Source organism: Corythoichthys intestinalis, chromosome 22 (genome assembly GCF_030265065.1).
Source record: "Corythoichthys intestinalis isolate RoL2023-P3 chromosome 22, ASM3026506v1, whole genome shotgun sequence".
NCBI lineage: Eukaryota > Metazoa > Chordata > Actinopteri > Syngnathiformes > Syngnathidae > Corythoichthys > Corythoichthys intestinalis.
In genome coordinates, this window is record NC_080416.1 from 10,562,852 (window position 1) to 10,585,708 (window position 22,857).

A 22,857-nucleotide genomic window follows, 5' to 3' on the forward strand; every position below is an offset into this window, starting at 1 on the left:
TTTGTGTTACGCAGGGCCGTAACCAGGGTGTATTTCTGTTTTTATTCATGTTAATTTCTTTAATTCAGCTTTTATTAACATTTTATTAACCTGTGAATGTATTTATAATTACATAAAATAATGATCATTTAAAAAATATATACACAATATAAATGAAAAATACTAGTTTTTCATTTTTTATTTTTTTATTTTTTTTACAAAAATTGTCACTTGCCATCTAAAGGGTTAAAGATCTTATTCTTCAGTGTCAACTTTGAATACCTGTCCACTGAAACGGTCACCAAAGATGAATTAAAACACCTTCATCAACTTGCTGCCATTATTAGCAACACACATCCAATCCGTTTGAACTGGGAGCAAATGAACGAGCCAACCCTCCCACTTCAAATTGATTGGACGTCTACTATTGATAAAACAAAATTAAATCAACATGGTTGACAGAAGACCAACGGTGCCTAGAGGATTTAAAACTCCTATGATCCTCATTGACACGGCTTCTAAGGTTAAAATAGCCCCGAATCTGCACCTGTCACTTTCTCTCCCCAATATTGAGGAACAGCACACGTGTACATGTGCGCACGCTGTTCTAGTATCGCGCCAGTGTTGCCTTACAGAAAGCCAAGAAATCATAACATGTCATCCGTGGCCATCGGACACACTGAAATTGTGTCACAAGGCAATGAGTCAACTTAACAGTGAAGCATGTGACCAAAAAAGATTGGAAAACAGGACATTCCGCCCAAGAGGTTTTGTTAAATATGAAATTGAGTGGCTTAATCCGATTTCATGAGTTGTCTCAGATCACAGCTGAAGTTCTCGAGGCAAACTAAAAGACTGTAATGCTAGATTATCGCATCTATTTTAACATTCCGATTGGATTTCACAGTAAAATGTGATTGATGGAACTTTACCTGAAAGGATGAGCAATTCAATGATCTCAGTGTCACCCAGGTAGGCTGCGGCATGGAGCGGTGTCCGTTTTTCAGTATCCTGTTACCAAACCAACACAGGTTCACATTCATTATGCGCATTATTTATTTACCGTATTTTTCGGACTATAAATCGTGCCTGAGTATATAGTGCTGGCCAAAAGTATTAGCATCCCTGCACTTCTGTCAGATAATGCTCAATTTCTCCCAGAAAATCACTACAAATGCTTTGGTAGTAATATCTTCATTTATTATGCTTGCAATGAAAAAACACAAAAGAGAAATTAAAATGTTTTTAAAACCATAATCATTTACACAAAACTCAAAAAATGGGCCAGACAAAAGTATTTGCACCCTCAGCTTAATACTTGGTTGCACAACCTTTAGACAAAATAACTGCGAACAACCGCTTCAGGTATTCATCAGTGAGTTTCTTACAATGCTCTGCTGGAATTTTAGACCATTCTTCTTTGGGCAACTGCTCCAGGTCTCTGAGATTTGAAGGGTGCCTTCCAATCTCCAAACTGCCATTTTCAGATCTCTCCACAGGTGTACTATGGGATTCAGGTCTGGACTCATTGCTAACCACTTTAGAAGTCTCAAGTGCTTTCTCTCAAACCATTTTCTCGTGCTTTTTGGGTCATTGTCCTGCTGGAAGACCCATGACCTCTGAGGGAGACCCAGCTTTCTCACACTGGGCTCTACATTATGCTGCAAAATTTGTTGATAGTCTTCAGACTTCATAATGCCATGCACACGGTCAAGGAGTCCAGTGCCTGAGGTAGCAAAGCAACCCCAAAAAAATCAGGGAACCTCTACCATGTTTGACTGTGGGGACCATATTCTTTTTTTTGAAGGCCTCAATTTTTTCCCTGTAAATTCAATGTTGATGCCTTTTCCCAAAAAGCTCTACTTTTGTCTCATCTGACCAGAGAACATTCTTCCAAAACGTTTCTCAAGTAAGTTTTGGCAAACTCCAGCCAGGCTTTTTTATGTCTCTGGGTCAGAAGTAGGGTCTTCCTGGATATCTTACCAAAAAGTCCCTTTTCATTCAGACGCCGACGGATAGTACGGATTGACACTGTAGTACCCTCGGACTGCAGGAGAGCTTGAATTTGTTTGGATGTTAGTCGAGGTTCTTTATCCACCATCCGCACAATCTTTTGTTGAAATCTCTCATCAATTTTTCTTTTCCGTCCACATCTAGGGAGGTTACAGTGACATGGGCTTTACACTTATTGATGACACTGTGTACGGTAGACACAGGAACATTCAGGTTTTTGGAGATGGACTTGTAACCTTGAGATTGCCCATGCTTCCTCACAATTTTGCTTCTCAAGTCCTCGGACAGTTCTTTGGTCTTCTTTCTTTTCTCCATGCTCACGATGGTACACACAAGGACACAGGACAGAGGTTGGGTCAACTTTAATCGATTTTAACTGGCTGCAAGTGTGATATAGTTATTGCCAGTAACAGGTGCTGTCAATTACACAAATTAGAGAAGCATCACATGATTTTTCAAAGGGTGCCAATACGTTTGTCCGGCCCATTTTTTGGGAGTATTGAGTAAAATGATAATGATTTAATTTTTTTTTCTCCATTCTGTGTTTTTCGTTGCAAGCAAAATAAATGAAGATATTACTACTAAAGCATTTGTAATTGCAATCATTCTCTGGGAGAAATTGAGCATTTTCTGACAGAATTACAGGGGTGCCAATATTTTTTGGCCAGCACTGCAAGTCACACAATTAAAAGGATGCACAATGAAACGGAAAAAAACGCACTGGAGTATAAATTGCATTTTTGGGGTGCGATATTTTAATTTATTGCACTAATGGGAAAATGGAGAACAACAGGCTAAAATGGCATCTGTTAACAGAGGATAATAACAGTTTTCGGATAACAGCCTAAAAAACTCAACATAACAATTTCGCAGCTGTCACATAGTGATTGTCCCATGCATGCGTACGTTGTCACTACCTGCTGGCGCAAATGTTCCGTGATACAATGGCACACTGAGTTTACGAGTGGAGTAACGTACATTTAGCGATGGAATTCCTGAAGCTACCTTTGTGACAAGGCAAGTTATTTATGTAGCAAGTCAACCTGGTGTCAAGAAAATACCCTTGGTGCCATTTGAGGCTAACCAAAAGGGGTTGGACAGATTTTAAAAAATAAAAATAAAAAGGATATCCACAGCTTGCTTGGAATTGCTAAAACTGCTAAGCTAACACACGGCTAGCTAAGTTTGTTAGACACTATGGCGTTTAGATCACCAGCTTGGTGCTATTACAGAGGAAAAAGCAAAGGCTATGTAAAAGTGATTTGACAGATTTAAAAAGGCACAATAAAGTCCCCATGTTAGCAGTACTGTATAAGTTTATTAAACAATATGGGATTTTATCAACAAAATAGGTTCTTTCTGATTCTTAGTGCCATTATAAAAGCACAAGTTAAATCAAAACTTGGTAACTTTTCACTTTTGGTCGATTTTAGCACCGCTGGTGAACAAAAGCGGTAGCGTTATTATTTTTATTTATTTTTTCCCCTTCTGTCATTGTTTGCATGCTATCCTCATTAAAATATGAAAACCTATAAATGTTTGTCTGGTTTTAGTAGAAAGTTGTTTTCATCTGTGTGATTTTGACAAAGGTCAGATCAAATTTGATGGGGATTTTATGCAGAAATGTGAGAAATTCCAAAAGATTCAGATACTTTTTTATACCACTGTATTGTATCGTGACTAGGCATGTGCCGGTTACCGGTTTCAAGGTATACCGTGGTATGAAAACGTCACGGTTTCAAAACCATTAAAAATTTCCATCACACCGTAGTTATGGTGTTAGCCATTTTTAAGGTCCCAAAAATGTAGCGAGAAACCCGTAATTTGGAACGACAGTGCTCACCCATCCCCCTTCCAGTTGTTGCTCTGTCCTGTGTCTGTCAGTGACACTACACCTGAGCGTTTTCCCCGTTTAAAAATAGACAAAGTCGCTAGTATGGGAGTACTTCGGCTACCGAACAGAAACAGACGGCTGCGGCAAGGAAGGACAGCTGACGTGCAGGCAACACCTCCAACATGATTTCACATTTATGTGATCATCATCCGTCACTGTACACAAATTTAAGGTAAGTAAACGCTGTCATGAACGTTTCCCACCAGCTACGAGAGTTCACTCAAGCTGGTTTAGTGTGTCTAGCGATGGTAAAACAAATACTATAACGTTAGCTTGTTAATGAGGCAGATAACGCGGCTAGTTACCATGCCAAGAAGGCTAACTAGTTTCCTCTCTACCATTAGCCTACTTTTGTAAAGTTTTCTGCTTATGTAAACATGTGCCAATTTGCAAATATGTTGTGAAAAATAAAAATCCTGTTCAATGGAAAACAATTGCAATACTGTGATTAGTGCTGCGACGATTAATCGATTAACTCGAGTATTCGATTAATTAAAGTGGCCTTTTAATGTTTTATTTTGAAAGTGTTTACATTTAGTTTATTGATTAGGGTGGATACATTGCCCTCTGGTCTGCCTCATTTCACATGGCTGAATCCAACTGCTCCCTGTTAAGACCAACGTAAGCTAAGTTTTTCTTTGGGCTGTTTTTTAATGCATTCGTAATTTAGTTTATATGTATATTTAGCCGTTTTTTTTTTTTTTGTGGTAGTATGAGTCTGAACCATTTGTTAAGAGCATTGGAAAAAAAAAAACGTTAGCATTTTATAGCATTTAAGCTAGCTGACTTTTGCCATGTAAGTTAGCCAATTGTTCTTTTGTTGTACATAGATCATTTATTTATTTTTAATACTGTTTGAGGCTCAGCTATTTTAATTTTTCATGTTCCTTTTCCGATTACTCGATTATTCGAACTAATTAGTTCATCGATTAATCGACTACTAAAATAATCGATAGCTGCAGTCCTAACTGTGATAATACCATGAAACCACGGTATTTTTGCTTAAGGTTATCATACCATCAAAATCTCATACCGGCAAATGCCTAATCATGACGGTGTTGGCGTAAAAGCACACTGCTTATAGTTAGGTGTATTGTTTCTTCGATTTGAAATGAAATTTGAGCAGTGTGGCTCTATAGCGCTGATTTTACAGTGGTGAAAAAAACTGTACAATGCTGTGTGGTTCTCATTAGACAGTTCATAGTACCTAATGTAGTGTCCACCACACTTCCCACTTGTGTATTTCAGTGCAGCAGAAAGCAATCAACTGAGTGGGGGCTATAAACAAGTGTCACGTGACTGCATTCGGTCGGGACCAGTGTTGCTGACTCTAGGAAGAGCTAGTGTGATGAGCCCAGCAATATTGACCATCACAGTGAAAACAAAGCTCAGGGAAGATTTAGGTGGATAATATATCATGAAAGACAGCGATTGATCGAGACAAGGTGAAAGTTGTGTCCTTCAACGGCGGCTGCCAAAAAAATGTTACTGGATGATGAATGTATCAGGCAAGGAGAGGACGTAGTGCTCGACTTACCTGAATATTGACATCCTCTTTCTTGAATATAAGGGAGCGAACCTCATCTGGATCCACATTGAAGATGGCTCGGAGCAAGGATGGCTACAACGAGAACAAGGCGGTTATTTTCTGTTATTACCATCATTACATAAGAAACAAAAGATTCCAGGTGGAAGGCCACATATCGTTGTAAATGCCAGACTTGTTTATGACAAAGAAACAGCTGAAGCATGGTCTGGTAAGCAAAGTTCTCACGTAAACATAGCAGGTTGGAGCTGTGAGGTCGACCTGACTTCACAATGTAGTCTGCTGCCTTTCTATTTTAGAATAGATTTACGCGACACGTGACACAAATGTCCTCCAAAGGAGAGATGTGCAAGTGCCAAGAGAAGCTAACTACAACACCACTACACTGACTGGCCATATTTTGACTGATTGCGAGTTAACGCGCAATAAGTTCATTTATTAAACTAGAAACTGCAATTTCTGGAGAAATTACTATGGGACTTTGCTGTGGTAGGTAGAGATCTATCAGGTCGCTTCCGGTTGATTTGGGGACATTTGGGGGACAAGTCCTGTTGATAACAGGTCACTTCTCATTGATTTGGGAACATTTCGGGGACACGTCCTGTTGATCTATATTCTCCTGATTATTTGGAGACATTTCAGGGAAACGTCCCATTGCATGGCTGTCAATGGCATGGACTTACACAAGTGCAAATTGAATGTCAAAGGGCTGTAATGCTACGTTTTTGGTCAAAAATCCCAACCCCACAGGTTTTTCTGCCATTGAATGAATGGGAAATTTGGACGTACATGGCCGTCAATGGAATGGACGTGCATGGCTGTCAATGGCGTCGACTTACTCGGGCGCCAGTTGAATGTCAATGAGCTGTCATGGTAGATGGTCAAAAATCACAAGTACCTACGTTTTCCTTCCATTGAAAATGAATGGGAAATTTGGACGTACATGGCTGTCAATGTTATCGCATTAGAAATCAATGGGACAGTTTTTGGCGAATTTTGGGGGAACCGTAAGTCTTTGGCAAATTCTGTAAACAACTTTTATGCCCATTACTGTCCTGGAATTTTTTATGTGTAAATTATGTGATTTGGTCGAAAATTGGAGGACAAGGACAGGGTGGGGATGGTGGTGCGTCCTCTTATGCATCCGGTTGATGGGGGCACCGCTGGCCACCCTGGATCCCTGGGGGATTACAATGGCCCCTTTCCCAGGCTGCAGGAGGAGGGATGGGCTGCGCTAGCTCGCCCCCTCCCTTCCTGATTGGCTGGGGAAGGGCCATGGCCCTGGGGCAGCACCCACGCGGCACCTCCACTCGTCTTTGGGACTACCACATGTTAGGTGGGAATTCATGCATGACTAGGTGAAATTAGACACACTCACATGGGAAAAAAAAAAAACCTCGGTGTCAGGATTAGCAAAGAGACAGCATAGAATAGGATGCCAGAATGCTCACACTCACAAGGGATTCACACAAATACTGGCTTCTAGACCAAATAGATGATTTGTGTTCACTCCATCCCTTCCAATCACTTATCTCTCAAACCCCCCCCCCCCCCCCTAAACTAGCTAACCATAGCACCAACATAATCATAATTAGCGTAGGCGTTCAATGCATTTCTTGTTGTTGTGCTTCTTCTGTCTCTCTCTCCTTTTTTTCTGTTCCCCCATAACCCCTTCCTGTTCGCTAAAAAGAAAAAAACATCCCGCAAAAATTCCAGTCATTTTGGTATTTGAACTGGGGTTGTCCCGATCCGATATTTGGATCGGATCGACAAATGCGCAAAAAAATGTGCATCGGTATTGGATCGGCCGACACGGAAAATTCCGATCCAGTTTTATAAAGTACGGTCCGGGTTTTTCAGTGCACCGATTTGCATAATTCATTCCAGTTTTTGCTTTGGTTTCCCTAAAATCCGGTCCGCATTTTATGGCACACCTTCAGCACACTAGCATTACAGTCTCCAGAACCAGAATAACGTAGAGCTGGAGCAACAAAGTGTGGAGAAGATTGGGGAGTAGAAGCCATTTTTGGTTTAAAATAGTATTATTTGCACTGAGAGAACGCATGCTGTTAATAGTTTATTTTCCTCTGAGGTTGTTTGTGTGTTTTGCTTTTTAAAGACCGTTTCCAATATTATTTGCGCGTTTTACTGACTGAATATGCCATTTCTGTTTGTTATTTTTAATGTTTTGTGTTTATCACTGAATAAACAGGTCAGTTTCTTGTTACCAACCATTGTGTGTTATTCAAACTCACCTAATTCTGCTGGCTAGTTATTATCATGAGTACTAAAACCCTTTTCAACATGAGTCTGACAGCTAAGTAAGATAGGCCGGTATCGGTATCAGCCAGTATCAGAATCGGATCAGAAATGCAAAACAATATCGGTATCGGATCGGAAGTGCAAAAACCTGGATCGGGACATCCCTAATTTGAACGGTGACTGTCGGTCAAACAGTTTAGGCCAGGGGTGTCCAAACTTTTTGCAAAGGGGGCCAGAATCGGTGTGGTAAAAATGTGGGGGGCCGACCTTGGCTGACATCCTTTAAGTAGAACAATATATTTATGCAAATTTTAGCAAGCCATTCTGTGTCACATTTGCTTTATTATTATTATTTTTTTTAATTAATAATTTCCACAAAATCTTGCAACTAGCCTTTGTGGCGTTCTCTTTCATATCTTGGGCTCTTGCGAAATACTGCTGCTGTAAAATTAAACTAGCTTTAAGTTGCTTCAATTTCTCGTGACGTATCTTCCCTGTAACCTTGTCGTACATGTCAGCGTGTCTTGTTTAGTAATATTGCCTCACATCGAACTCTTTCAAAACAGCGACTGTCTCTTTGCAAATGAGGCAGACACAGTTTTTGCGTATTTTAGTGAAGAAATAGTCCAATTTCCACCTATCCTTGAAGCATAGGCCATCACAGTCAACTTTCTTTTTTTTCTTTTGTTGATTGTCGCTATTTTAGAAAATTGGGAGTAAGGGGTCACGCAGGGTAATGTTGTTTAGAGTGCTGCTGCCTTTTAGTGGGTAAATGAGGAGCAGCATTTAGTGTGTAAGCTACTTCATATGCTGGTAGCAGTACTGCTGACCAATTTATTAGGTCTGTGTGCGGGCCAGACATTATAGATTTTATGACACAGGCTGGGGGCCGGATGAAATTTGACCACGGGCCGCATTTGGCCCCCGGGCCGCACTTTGACATGTCTGGTTTAGGCTGTGCGGCGCGCCACAGAAACGCAATTAAAAAATACAAAAACTAATTTACACAAAAACATTAAAAACATTAAAGCAGTTAAAACAGCAAGAAAGTTGGTAATGAAGTTCCTTAGTTTCCATGTTATACGCAGTATATTCTATAGTCACTGTGTGGTCAATGTAAAAAACAGTTCATTTTTAGAGATCTGTTTCGTCCATCACAGTCAAAGTTAAAAGAACATACTTCAAAGTGCATTCAAGCCACATCGCACTGTTTCAACACCAAGTTTAGAACTACTACGGCTTTGGTTTAATCCCACCAAACCACCGTTTGTCTCATTCATTAAATTGCTGCTAAAATTAGCATAGTGACTACTTACATAACTGACGTCACGTTTCAACTTGGTGACAGGCATAACACGTTAGTGTACTGGAAATGTTTTCATTCACAAATTCAGCAAATCAAAGACCTCAATAAAGAAGACGCCATCTCACCTTGTCCTCCAGGGCAGCAGCCCTTCTCGGGACATAATGTGATCTGTGGTCTGGGGTCGATTTGGGCCTCGGAGGCGGAGGTGAAAAGGAAGGTTCGTCCTCCTCCACCTCCTCCAGCACCACGATACAAACACGACTTGCCCGCTCCGACCGCATCGGGAAGAGGCGGATGCCAATAAAACGGTCCCTTCTCTCCCAAAAAACACACTTTTCACTCTGCGCCCAACAGGGACCCCGGGGGTCACCAACAAATCCCATAAACACTTCCTCGAATACAACCCGTGCGCATCTTGACGTCAAATCCAAGCACTCCTGGAGCTCTGCAACACGCCTCCTCTCCTTCCTCGCTCTGTACTGCTGTAAACACAAGCGGCGGAGGCAGCAGGGAATTCCTCTGCGTAATGATGTCGGCGGGAGGCATGCGGCAGAATGAGAGGCCGTCACTAAGGCGCGTGCGGGTCGTAGCTCACTGCCGTTGTGCGGATGTCCTCACAAAAGAGCACCGGCGCATGTGTGGGGATGCATTGCGCCTTTCAGCCAGACTGCTGAAGCTAGCTCTTTCCTGAGAGGACACCGAGGGGGGTGTGAGGGAGGCACCAAAGAGGGTGTAGGGTGGTGTAGAGCTCTACATAGGTCATGAAATCACAACATTAATGACAAAGTTAGCCTCCAAATCCATCTTAACAAAATTCCCAGGTGTAGCATTAGCGTAAGTAGCATTAAATACTACAGTTGTGTCCTGGTATTCCTTTTTCTGGTGTGTATTATAAGCGGCATGGCTTCAAAAGTCACCTCATTATGAAAGTGGAACAAACGGGCTCTGTTTGGAGACCGCGAGGGCGCCTAACAAGACCAGTCTGTGCGTGTTGTTGTCTGCGTGCGTCACGCTGCCTCATATTCAACACACATCCTGAAAAGAGCAACCCTGCCAAGCCACACAAGCCCATTAACTCTAAGGGAGCGCAGATGAGACAAACAGAGGAAGCCCAAATTATGATGAGTGGGTGGAATAGACTCACCCTTCGGCACTAGTAAATAAATAGGTGAACAAGTGCAAAAAAATTTGGACGATGGGAATGTTTGGGGAGAAGATTGATAATACCGTAATTTTCGGACTAAGCCGCTAACCACCAAATTTAACACGAAAACGGCAGTTCTTCATAGATAAGCCGCATCAGACTATAAGCTGCCGCTGTCCTCACTGTATTATGGGATATTTACACCAAAAGATATTAATTGGTAACACTTTATTTGACAGCAGCATCATAAGACTGTCATAAGACCAAATGAACCACCATGAAGCTTTGCAGTCAATTGGTTCAAAGTGTCATTGCCTCAAAACGCTTCATTTGGCCATCACTGCTTCTTTGCCGTCCCTTGACAGTCAACCTCTGCTGCCACCGGCTGTCAACACTGTTTTCATCCAACGTGCCTCCTAGCATGCATTGCAGCGCTACAGATGTAAATGACAATCAAAATGTATGTTCTGTGGTAATTATTTCTTCAGTAACTGTTCAAGTTGTTTCATTAATTGCTAGTTATGGTATTTGGTCACACTTTATTTGACAGTGGTGCTATAAGACTGTCATAAGACCATCATAATTATGACACGACTCTGCCATGAGCATTAACAATTGCTTATGACAGATGTCATTTTGTGTCACCCGGCAAATTATCTCACTTTTGAATGAACCACCATAAAGCTTTGAACCAATTGATTGCAATGCTTCAAGAGGCTTCATTTGGCCATTGCTGCTCCCTTGGGGGAGACCGACAACCTCTGCTGTAAACGTCTTTTTCGTCCAACATGCCTCTTAGCCTGCAGTGCAGCGCTACAGATGTAAATAACAATCAACATTCATGTTCTGTGCTTATTATTTCTTCAGTTACTGTTCCAGTTGTTTCATTAATTGCTAGTTATGGTATTTGGTAACACTTTATTTGACAGTGACGCTATAAGACTGTCATAAGACCATCATAATTATGACACGACTCTGCCATGACCATTAATGAATGCTTATGACATATCATTTTGTGTCACCCCGGAAATTATCTCACTTTTGAATGAACCACCACGAAGCTTTGAACCAATTGATTGCAATGCTTCATTGCTTCAAGAAGCTTCATTGGCCATCACTGCTCCCTTGGGGGAGACCGACAAACTCTGCTGCCACCTGCTGTCAATGTCGTTTTCGTCCAACATGCCTCTTAGCATGCATTGCAGCGCTACAGATGTAAATAACAATCAACATTCATGTTCTGTGCTAATAATTTCTTCAGTTACTGTTCCAGTTGTTTCATTAATTGCTCGTTATGGTATTTGGTAACACTTTATTTGAAAGTGGCACTATAAGACTGTCATAAGACATTTGTTTTGAAAGTCTTTGCATATTGATTTGGGTGGATACACTGCCCTCTAGAGGCAACAGTGAATATGACATAACTCATCTAACATGCCTGAATTCAGCTGCTCCCTGTTTAGACCAACATAAGGTAAGTTTTTGTTAGAGCTAATGTTTTTTTTTTTTTTTTTTCGCATTCGTAATTTAGTTTATAGGTATTTTTTATGGGAATATGTGTTTGAACAATTTGTTATCATTTTATAACATTTAAATTAGTGGACTTTTGCCGTGCTAGTTAGCCAATTGTTCTTTTGTTGTACTCAGTTCTTCATTTATTAATTTTTTTAAGACCGTTTGAGGCTTAACTCAGATATTTTTATTATCTTTAAATGAAAGTACAATTCTGCATAGTTTGAAGAAACACTGTGGAATTATATTTTGTATTCGCATTTAACGCCCTTTTGACAACGCAATCTTAGCAAGCCTTTGTTTTACGTCTCCTAAAATTTATTCTGCATCTCATTAAATGTTCCTAATCCGATATCTTCATTATTCGAACTAACTAGTTGATAGGGTTAATCAACTATTAAAATAATCGGTAGCTGCAGCCCTATAATAGACAGATATGTACTTCGTACCAAAATATTCACAGTACACAACTTTATATTTACCTTTTAATGAGTTTTAAAACTAATGCTTTGAGTTGTTGATAAATATTTGCTTAACAAAACAACAGTAAATGCATTGGTGGCTATGTCTATCCTTTAGCACTTAGTCTGTATTAGTATCGATAAATGCTGTATCCCAAGACGCGTAATAGACAGACATGTACTTGGTACCAAAATATTCACAGTACACACAGTACTTTATATTCACCCTTCATACATTTATGTGTTTTAAAATAAATGCTTGAAGTTGACATTTTTGGCCGGTACAATATGTCATGATTGTGTCACGTTTTCAACGATTGTTTCATTATCTGCTCTACTAAGGGTTACCGCAAAGATAATTTAAAAAATCTGATTGCAAAATTCAACCAGCTGAGAATTGTTGAAACCGCAGTTTGGGAAACACAAATGCAACAAGCCCACAGATTGTCACTAAGAATGAACAAACCTTAGAGTAAATACAATTGTGTACTAACGCAAACAAGATTTTACTTTGGGAGGCTCTCTGGCTTCCTGCCATTATAAACACATCACTCCTGCAGCTTAGAAAAACCATGAGAAATACCAAATCGTCTCTCCATCCTTCTCCTGAGGGTCTTCTAGGGACAAAGATACATGTCTCCCTCTAGAGGACAAATGTAATCAAACTATAACAGATTTGCTCCCCAAAGTCGGTTCCTGTCCTTTCAAATGTCTATTTCCAGCTCTGTGTCCGGTTTTCTGTTAGTAAATGCTGCAGAGAACAATGCAAAATGAAGATGGGGAAATTAGTCACATACTCTTGCCTTTGGGATACTAAACAGATGTCTGGAGGAAGCATCAAAGAATTAAAATTGGAGCAACTCTTCTATGTGAACTTGCATAATTTAACCTCATAGCTCGAAACTATTGTTAAACGTCTGAAGAATTCAAACTCTAGTAAAATACCTGAAAAAAAGTACTCAAGTATCTACGAAACTTGTACTTCCATTGTTAACTGGTGACCAACTCCCACAAAAAAAAAAAAGATTAAAAAAAAAAGAAACTATTGTGGTTAGACTCTTCAAAAACACGACATTTTATCTTCACTATGTTTTTTTTTTTATTTTTTAAAATTTGTTTATGGTAAAACAATTTAATAGCCGCTAACTGGTTAGCTGGCCGCTATTCCAGCGGTTTGCAAACAAAGGCACCAACGACACAACAACGCCTCAGCATGCTAAATAACCAACAGATTGGTTCAGTAAAAAACATTTTTATAAGTGTTACAATGCAACAGGCAGAATACATTAAATAATTATTATATAACTATTATCTTTTTGTTCGAACGTTCACTGAATTGTTTACCGTTAGCTGATAGCTTTTCAAGCTAGCATTCGTGTCAGACAACAGCTAAAAGTCTACTATAAAAACACATTAATACTAATCACGGGCAAATATATGACGTTATTAGATGAATGACTCCACAAAACAGTTTAGCTCAGGCGAGCAATGTATCAATTCAAGCTAGGAGCTCAGAACTTGGAAGTAAAGTCCGACTAAGCATGTTGACAGTATCAAAAAAGCAACAAAAAATGTGACATTACCTGATCTTGTATCTTCAGTACAGCCATAATCCTTGTTATGGGGAAGGGAGGTAGGAAATCTGCCCGGTACTGGCTCAAAACGAACCGGGGGGAAATTGTCAATGAACACCGAAGACCCCCCCATACACGCCCCCCAACTTCCTTCCTGCCACGGAACGACCACAAGTCCACAAATGGATGGAAAATTCAAATAAAATAGCAATTATTACTTATCAAAGCTATTTACAAGCACAATTTTTTATATTTATTTTATTTTTACAATCAAAAACTGTAAATCTGAAGACCCTCTGGATTTCATCGTGTCGTTAAAAAAACAATTTAATTGTGATTAATTGCATAAAATCATTGCGACTAATAACTGCCATACAGCCAACCCAAAATTAAACTAAAAAGTAATACTAGTATATAGTACACCTTTATTTTTAATGTACTGCCAATGGTCATGTTCCAGTGCCATTGACAGCGATAGACGTCGAATCCAGATGAACTGGGAGTGGCTGAAACCTTCAAGTTCAAATAGATTGGACATTTATCGCTGTCCAAATGAATAAGTAGATAAAAAAGCGAAAGCTGAAAAAGCCGTTTCTGCCCTTGCACCCCTCTTTAAAATAAACTGCTGTATATTAAACCAAAAGAACTGTTGTGTTTGATAGAACAATATGTCTATACGCTGCAATAGCAGATTCATGGCGCATTGAGCCCCCGAATTTTTAATTTGGCCGTTTTACCCTGGAGACCCTCGTTTACAGACGTCGCGCAACCGCTTTTGTTTCAACCCAGCCATAAAAAGAAGGTAATTATATTATTATTCGAAATGTCTGTCATTGTTAGCTTAGAATCATTAAATGATGGCTAATATTTAGTAAAAAAAAAAAAAAGACTTAAAAAAATTATTCACCAGCATATTTGAAACTTTTAAATTACGTAACAATGAAAAAAAAGCCTGTAACCCTGTCTGTAAATAGGTCACAGATATCTACCTCATAACTATCACTTAATTGTATTTTTCTGTTATTGTCGCATTTCCTCCCAATATTTTAGATGATAAATAATCGATCCAAACCAAGAAAAATTGGAAAAAAAAAAAGTTTAAAAGGGTAAATCTACGAAAATCTCAACCACTCCTTGATGTCTGTGATTTCTGCATCGCGACCCTTTTTACATTACCATGTTTCAACCATAAAATCCCCCCAAAATCCGGCTGTGGCCATTCACAGCTGTGTCTTGACACTCGGTGATACATGCTACATGATGTTTTTGGATCGAAAAGAGGTACATACGCAAAAATATCTCATTAAAATCATGGTGTCTTAAATTATGCTCTCACCTCCAGTTAGTGTTTTGCTGTTTGGAAAAAAAAAAAAAAAAAGCCCTCCAGTTCAAAATTTTTCTTTCCCCAGAAAAAGATATTTCAAGCTTTCCAATGATTTATCACACATGCATATAGGACAATTTTGAAATTTGGCCAAATTGGGGGTCTCACAGCAGAACTTCCATGTCACCTGAGCGTTTTCCGCCATAACTAAATAAGCTCTCTGAGCAGACATCTGCCTAAGCAGTCAAATTCAAAGCATTACTATATTTGACCTCTGTGATATTTGACTCTTCTTATCATATCACCTACCCTGCAAATTTATGTTAAATACCGTAATTTTCGGACTATAAGGCGCACCTGACTATAAGCCGCGACCCACCATATTTTACAGGAAAACAGCATTTATTCATAGAAAAACCGCACTGGACTATAAGCCACAGCTGTCCTCACTGTATTATGGGATATTTACACCAAAAGATATCAACCGATAACACGATATTTGACAGCGGCATCATAAGATCAAATGAAACACCATGAAGCTTAGAACCAATTGGCTGCAAAGCTCCATTGCTTCAAGAAGCTTCATTTGGCCATCACTGCTCCAACGGGGGAGACAGTCAACCTCTGCTGCCAACTGCTGTCAACACTGTTGTCAACCAACATGCCTCCTAACATGCATTGCAGCGCAACAGATGTAAATAACAATCACACGTTCTGTGCTAATTTTTGTTCAGTTACTGTTCCATGTTTAATTAATTGCTAGCTATTGTATTTGGTAACACCTTATTTGATAGTGGCGCCGTAAGACTGTCAACAAACTATCATAATTATGAAAATACACTGCCATGAGCATTAATGAATGTTTATGATATGTCATTTTGTGTCATCTGGTAAATTATCTGTTTTGAACGGATATAAAGAGCCGAGCTGGACATAAATGGAGTTAGTGACATAATTCAAAATGTCATTATTGCCCATGTTACTGTTATGTCACAATTATGACAGTCTTATGACGTTGCTGTCAAAGAAAGTGTACCTATTAACCCAAAGAAATCAACAAATAAGCCGCATTGGACGATAAACTGCAGGATTCAAAATGGGGAAAAACTAGCGGCTTATAGTCTGAAAATTACGGTAGGCTAACAGGTTATCAAGTTGTGAAATTCCTTTATTGACATCTGTCATCTTTGACAATTCATATAAAGAACATCCTACAAGGTTGATAATAATCCCTTTATTCATTCTTAAATGATTCTAAACACAAACATACACATACTGAACCCAACCTCCTCTTAGGTTTCACCTACTGGCGGAGGTAAAAATTATTTACAACTAGGCATGAGCCGGTATGAGATTCTGAAGGTATGATAACCTTAAGCCAAAATATCACGGTATTGAAATTACAGCTCTAATATCTGTTACTTTGGGATATCTGGGTTAAAAAGAATACACTGTTTTTCCGCATTGAACATGATTTTTATTTCTCAAAACATATTAGCAAATTGAATCAGAAGTATGTTAAATTATAAAAAAAAAAAGAATAACAGAAAAAAACTGAAATATTCTAAATAATACTACAGTATTATAATACAGTACTTTAGGTGCGCCTAAACCAGTACTTCTCAAATAGTGGGGCGGGCCCCCCAATGCTGGGGGTGGCGCATGTGACCTTGGGGAACATACTTTTTTGCCGTACTAGAGTAAAGTGTAATTGCACATCCACTCAGTGGGTGGCAGTGCCGCTTTCATTTTTATCGTGTAAGCAGTATCTTTGAACCAAACACGAGCACACAGCAAGGAGCACCGGACATATGAAACGCTAAGAAAAGGAAATATGACGACATTTTAGCTTTAAGTACAGTGGGGGACGAGGAAAGACCAGTCTGTTTACTTTGTCTAAAAATGTTCGCAGCGGAAAGCAGGAATTTTTTTTTTCAGTGAAAACGCGCCGAATATTGCCAACAATTCTCCCGCTTAGTCAGTGTTACATAAGTAAACCAGCAAGCACTGTCAGCATCATATAAATTGGCATACTTAGTTGCTCAGCGCAAAATAACCCCACACCATCGCAAAGGAGCTGATACTGCCTGCAGCAAAAATAGAAATTGTCCCTCCGTCCAATGACACTGTCGTTTTTGTTCTATTAGGTTTTTGTTTTTTCGGTCTAATTGTTTGGCATAATATCCTAATGAGTTAATGTTGCTGATCAATTTGAATTTATTACCATTTATTGATTTTATTCAATTTTCATTTTCAGTATCAAACCGTCAAAAAAATGTGTCGAGCGTATTTTTACGGTATGTTTTTTTTGTTTTTTAACACTTTAATGGAAGTTGATCTATATTACTTTTTTTCTTTTAATATTAAAAAGAACACAATGTTATGCAGAGGTGTAGTTATAATAATATTATATACAAATGATACTACAGTATATTTATAGTGGTGGCAGAGAGTTGGGGGAGCGCAGAAAGTTTACGTCTTCCTGTGGGGCGCTTAACAGATAATAATTGAGAAGCACTGGCCTAAACCCACGGCCACAGCTCAACATGATTACCATCAGAACAAAAATTATTGAATTATTTTCCATAAAAAGCACCTGTGTATGACTCGTATCATGTTTACATTATGCACACACTCGTCCTCAACGCAGTTGCCTGAGAGAAAATATGTTTTACCACTGCTAAACACACAAAACACGCTGGAGTTAACTCTCGTAGCTAGTGGAAAACGTTCATGATAATGTTTTACTAACCTTGAATTTGGTATAAATGTGAAATCATATTGGAGGTATTGCCTCCTCGGCAGCCACCCTCCGCAAACATATTTTACACGTCGGTTGGCCTTCCTCCTCTAAGCCGCGGCCGTCTGTAATTTTTTTGTAGCCGAAGTATTGTCATACCAGCGATTTTGTTTTCTTCGATGAGGGAAAAAGTTCAGGAATTTCACCTCCTCCAGCCATCGTGTAGCACAGCTGACTCCCTGTGTTCTTGGGACGTAAAAAATAGCTAATACCTTCGGGACGGTATGACAGCAAATTTTTGCGGGTTTTCAAACCTTGACGTTTTCATACCACGGTATACCATGAAACAGGTAATCGGCACGTCTGTTTACAACCAACATTTTTAACTAGAGTAGACATAACGACAAAAATGTCAACTATTTTAAGGCATAAGAGCACTACGAAGACAGTACATTCTAAGACTTAACATTTTAACAATGACATTTCAAGGGTTTCCCGTATGAAGTCTCCAATGATCTTTCAAGCGGGCCACACTAGAAAACATCTTCCCGCAGAGTCCACATTTCTTTACCACCGTGTGGCTCTCCAAATGTGGCAATAAACTCTCCGCATCCTTTAATTGTCTCCCGCAAATCCCACAAACGGACGCGTTTCCCAAATGCGTCCACACGTGCGACCTCAGTGTGTAGCTGTAATGAAAACTTTTTGCACATACGTGACATCTATACACCTCTGTGTTATTCCGTTTTGCTTTTAAACTCAATGTTTTTCTCTTGGACTTCTTTGTTTTCCTCTTTTTCGATGGAGGATCTGTCGAATCTAATGCTGGGATTTCCATTTGATTCAATTGTTGAACAGAAGTGTCAACAAAGACTATATTGAAGGGAGAATCTTGGTTGCTGTGGGCTCCCAAATATTGGTTCTGTTCATTTTGAAGTGGAAGTAGTGACGTTGTTGGTAAATCTTGCTGCGACCAAGCATCGGAAGTTGGTACTATGGCCATTTCACGAATATCTATATGTGAAGAAGCAAAAGAAAAAACATTTATTAATATATAAAGTTTGGAAAACTGGCAGTTGTCGTACCTGGCCTTTGGCTTGGGTTTCGTATTGGATAATCTGCAAGGTAAAAATGTATGTAAAGCAATCATAACATTAAAAAGGAAGAGGTACAATTTACTCACGATGCTTATTAGCGATGTGTCCCTCAAAGTTGACTCTCCGAGTTAAAATCTTTTTGCAGTAAGGACAATGCCAGTGACTTCGGCTTTGGATGAGCTCTTTGCACGCGCATGGTACGATGAATCTCTCTGATAGAGAAAAAAATTGGACACGAATCAGACTTTCAAAATAGTAAGGTTAAGTATATGTATCTCTAATAGCCTACCGATTCCATTTTCATTATAATGAATAGCAGCGGAATAATGCCTTCTGCCCAAATGTAACTCTGTGGCCTGAACGGTCCTCATGCAGAAAGGGCACTTGCTGCCCATTGCGAAGTTGATAAAATCTTTGTAGGAGGTGAAGGCACCCTCCAAATCTGGAAATAAAAATAAAGAAAACACTAAAAAGGACAGTTTCTCAAGTCTCAACTAATAACTACATGAATTTACAGGGTTTCTACAGGTATCGGCAAGAAAAATTTAATGCCCATGGCTCAACTGCAGATCGTTTCTCATACACAAATTTTAAGTAGAGTAGTCCGATAATTACTTTTTAACTGATATCCCGATATTGTCCAACTCCAAAAATACCATACCGATATCAAACCCATAATGATATATGCTGTCGTGGGCTTAACATATTACTGTCAATTGCATTGTGATACACCACTGGATATTTTAATAATGATAAATATAACAACTTCAAGGTTTTCAATAAATATTATGTGAAAAATAAGAGAACAACTTTAACTGAAGGTATGGAAAAATTGCTTATAATGCACCACTATACAGTATTTATTGTTGAAATCTAAATAGTGCAAACGTCAGTTTTTTTTAATCGAGCGCAAGCACAAGCACAAAGTGCCATTAACCCACTGCCATATCACATATGGCTCACACAGTGCTTCGTGCTCAAAATAACAACAAAGACACACAGCTTAAGTACAGTGAACGAGGTATGTAATGACTTTGTAATTAATTATTTTTCAATCATTTTTTTGTTCAATTAATGTTTGCCCCATGAATGCAAATTGTATGCTCACATAACAAATCCCAAGCATCTTAGTTTGGAGACATCTAATGGTCAATAAGCGTAACTGCTGTGCTAAGCTGTGACCAGCCCTTGAACAAAGGCAGAAGGCTGCTACATTCACTTCGAAGGCTACATGCATATTGGCTAGTGATGGGCGGTACCAGTGGTTTTGGATTCGATCCGATACCAAGTAATACCAAGGCCAAATATTGCGATCCCAATCCGATATCGATACCGGACGTTCATATTATATATATATATATATATATATATATATATATATATATATATATATATACACTGTATAAATATGTATATACAACCCTGCAGAGTTCTCAGATGATATCTAATGTACAACAACAGCAAGCACTCAAAAACTAATAAGTCTTTGTGTCAAATATGCATTGCAATGGAAAAACTGCTGCTTTTAATAACTAGCAAAGCAGTTTCCCTACAAACTCACAAACCAATCCATCAACAACAAAATCTGATTAGTCAGTCTCACACTTTAAACATGAACCTTAAATTCATATGCACAGAACATTTCCCAGCTACACGTTGTATTTGATCAAATTTTAATCTACCTAAATTAAATATTTTGAATCTAATTAAAGAAGGAATTAATAGTAGCATGTTACCGCCCTCTAATGATAGATAATTAAAACCAAATCCAAAAAACATTAGTCACTTGCAGTTTAAAAAAAAAAGGAATAATAGCGAATGTTAGAAATACAGAAAGGGGAGATGTGTGTATTTAAAATGTTAAGTAATAATTCATATATTTCTTATACCCAACTTGCTTGCTAGTTGTTCACTTGACTATCCTATGGAATGTGATGTGGGCTGATTTGTCCTCATTGTATCAAAAATTAATAAAATGGAGACTCACATTTTGGTTACAGTAATACTTCACTGTTGAATATGTCACGATGGTCATTTTACTTTTTTTATATAATGCGGTATGAACTTTACCTTTCACAAACAAGATGCAGCTGTAACTTTCCATTACAAAGCATATTCAATAGTGCTGCAAAGTTCTTTTTATGTGAGATGACAAAAACGCCATATTTATCGTTTCATATTTCACATCAGTCAATAATACTTATATCGTCTCTGATTATCTATTAGCACCTACGTACGTTACCTGGATAAGTCCTGCCTTTCACAATCGCCCCTTCTAAAGTACTTTGCTTTGCTTCGGCGGCGTGCTCTTGTCTTTTCTCGTGTCCTCCTCAGCTTGAGCGGCATGTTTTTCATTTAATTCGTCGTGTGCTTCGGGATGCACGTTTCTTAAGTGTTTCGTGAGGCTTTTGGTATAACCAGAATATTTGACAGTTTCGGCACAAACTGTGCACTTAGCCTCGTTGCTATTTATTAAAATGAAATATGTCCAAACCAGACTTATTTTACGATCCGTCTTCGATGCAGCAGCCATGCTACCACTAGCTTCCAAATGTTTGTTTGTTGTGAATGTGTTGGTGCCTCGTGAGAGGGGCGGAGGAAAAGCATGCTGATCAACATATGATAGGGACGTAAATGGGGGCGGGAGCAGACACCGGTGCTCTGCTTATGTGCGTGCACTGCTTACGTGCGTGTAAAACGCAGAAGGCAAAAGTCGTACAAAAAGTGCACAAAAATATACCCAAAAAACAGACAAAGAAAATATATTTATTCCAAATATCGATACTTTTGCTTGGAGATCGATACCTAAAACTTAACGCGCTGGATCGAAATATCGATATTTTGGTATCGATCCGCCCATCCTTAATATTGGCCCAAAACAGATGATGAAAAACGGATGTCAAGTTTATCCGATATCATTTTACAATATTATCGGCCGATAATATCGGACAACTCTAATAATGTAAAAAAAGTGTTTTTTAAATCGTCAAGTTTATATACTTTTTAACGACTCGATTAATTTAATGCTTTTTAAGGCCTGAATTTTGACAAAATTCATTAAACGACTTTTAATGACCCGCACAAACCCTGATTTAAAACCTTACGTGGAGGACTTGATAAAACTGGGCCAGAAGCAGGAACTGCTGGAGAGAAGAAAAATACAATGACTTGGATGTTTATACAACAGAAATAGTATTGTTGGATTGTGTTACTCACATTGCTGAATTTTGAGCTCATCCGGTTCCGTTTTCAGAGATTTGATGATTTGAACCTGAGCTTCAGCTCCAGCTTTCTTTTGTTTAGTTTGCAGTATCTCCACAACGTTGTGAGAGATCTGTTCGTGTACTCTGGCTGCCAAACACAACACCAAAAATCATGTTAGTTATGTTAATCGTACTTAAATGCTTTATATATTTGTTTTTGATTCTGTAAGCACATTTCAAAGTCTGTACTTTTTTTGTTTCAACTTTAACAAAGTATTTTTATTTGGGTAGATATTGACTATTGTTACATCTTTTTTCAACTCGGTAAAAACAATCAATGTAGCTACCGTTATCAATGTAGCTGCTGACAGTAGCTTCGCTGCTATTACTTCGTTGCATTTCTTGGCTCCCAAGATGCCCCGTGGCCCCATGTTGCCTCTCGCTGGACAGTTTCGGTACTACAAAAGACGCTGCGCAAAATGTACAATACATAATTTACTTTAAAAGTGTTACACTGTTTAATGTATTAAACTGAAAGTACATTTATCATTTTATAAGATGAACCAACCTTCTTTTCGTGGCGACTTATTAGCTTGAACGAGAAGATCTAGAACCGAACAATGGCGCTTGTTTTCTTCCATCAAACGGCATGCTTCTTTCTCGTATTCGGTTACTGTCTTCTCAACGGCGCCTAATATTTCTGAAGCGACCGTCTTAAGTCGCTCGGAAATAAACATTTTTAGCTGTTCCAGTTGTCCCATTTTTCTACCATTCATGAAGAAAACCCGTCCAAAAGAGGAAG

The 22,857-nt window shown here is 38.9% G+C and overlaps 2 protein-coding genes across 4 annotated transcripts in view; both read right to left on the minus strand.

Annotated features, from left to right (window-relative positions):
* LOC130910293 (serine/threonine-protein phosphatase 6 regulatory ankyrin repeat subunit A) overlaps positions 1–13,839 on the minus strand; it is a 29,109-nt gene extending 15,270 nt beyond the window's left edge. Inside the window, exons 1-3 of one of the 2 annotated variants that reach the window (XM_057827456.1) lie at positions 13,701–13,839; positions 5,424–5,507; positions 912–990 (exon numbers count right to left, since the gene is read on the minus strand). In XM_057827456.1, coding sequence (XP_057683439.1) covers positions 912–990; positions 5,424–5,507; positions 13,701–13,727 — 190 coding nt within the window. In that variant the 5' untranslated portion in view covers positions 13,728–13,839. Of the gene's footprint in view, positions 1–911; positions 991–5,423; positions 5,508–9,125; positions 10,009–13,700 lie in introns of those variants that run through there. The other variant, XM_057827455.1, reaches the window with a different exon arrangement.
* A 2,311-nt stretch (positions 13,840–16,150) lies between these two features.
* On the minus strand, positions 16,151–22,831 carry LOC130910682 (protein suppressor of hairy wing-like). Of its 2 annotated transcripts, none has more exons than XM_057828175.1 (8): positions 22,624–22,831; positions 22,403–22,525; positions 22,069–22,203; positions 21,957–21,995; positions 19,142–19,294; positions 18,939–19,064; positions 18,841–18,873; positions 16,151–18,769 (listed from the first exon to the last, which is right to left on the minus strand). In XM_057828175.1, exons 1-8 carry the CDS (start codon positions 22,829–22,831, stop codon positions 18,240–18,242), a joined length of 1,347 nt encoding a protein of 448 aa, XP_057684158.1. In that variant the 3' UTR covers positions 16,151–18,239. The 2 variants fall into 2 exon arrangements, with proteins under 2 accessions (XP_057684158.1, XP_057684159.1); XM_057828176.1 differs by having other exon boundaries at positions 16,152–18,769; positions 21,957–21,992.
* Between the last annotated feature and the right edge of the window lie 26 nt (positions 22,832–22,857).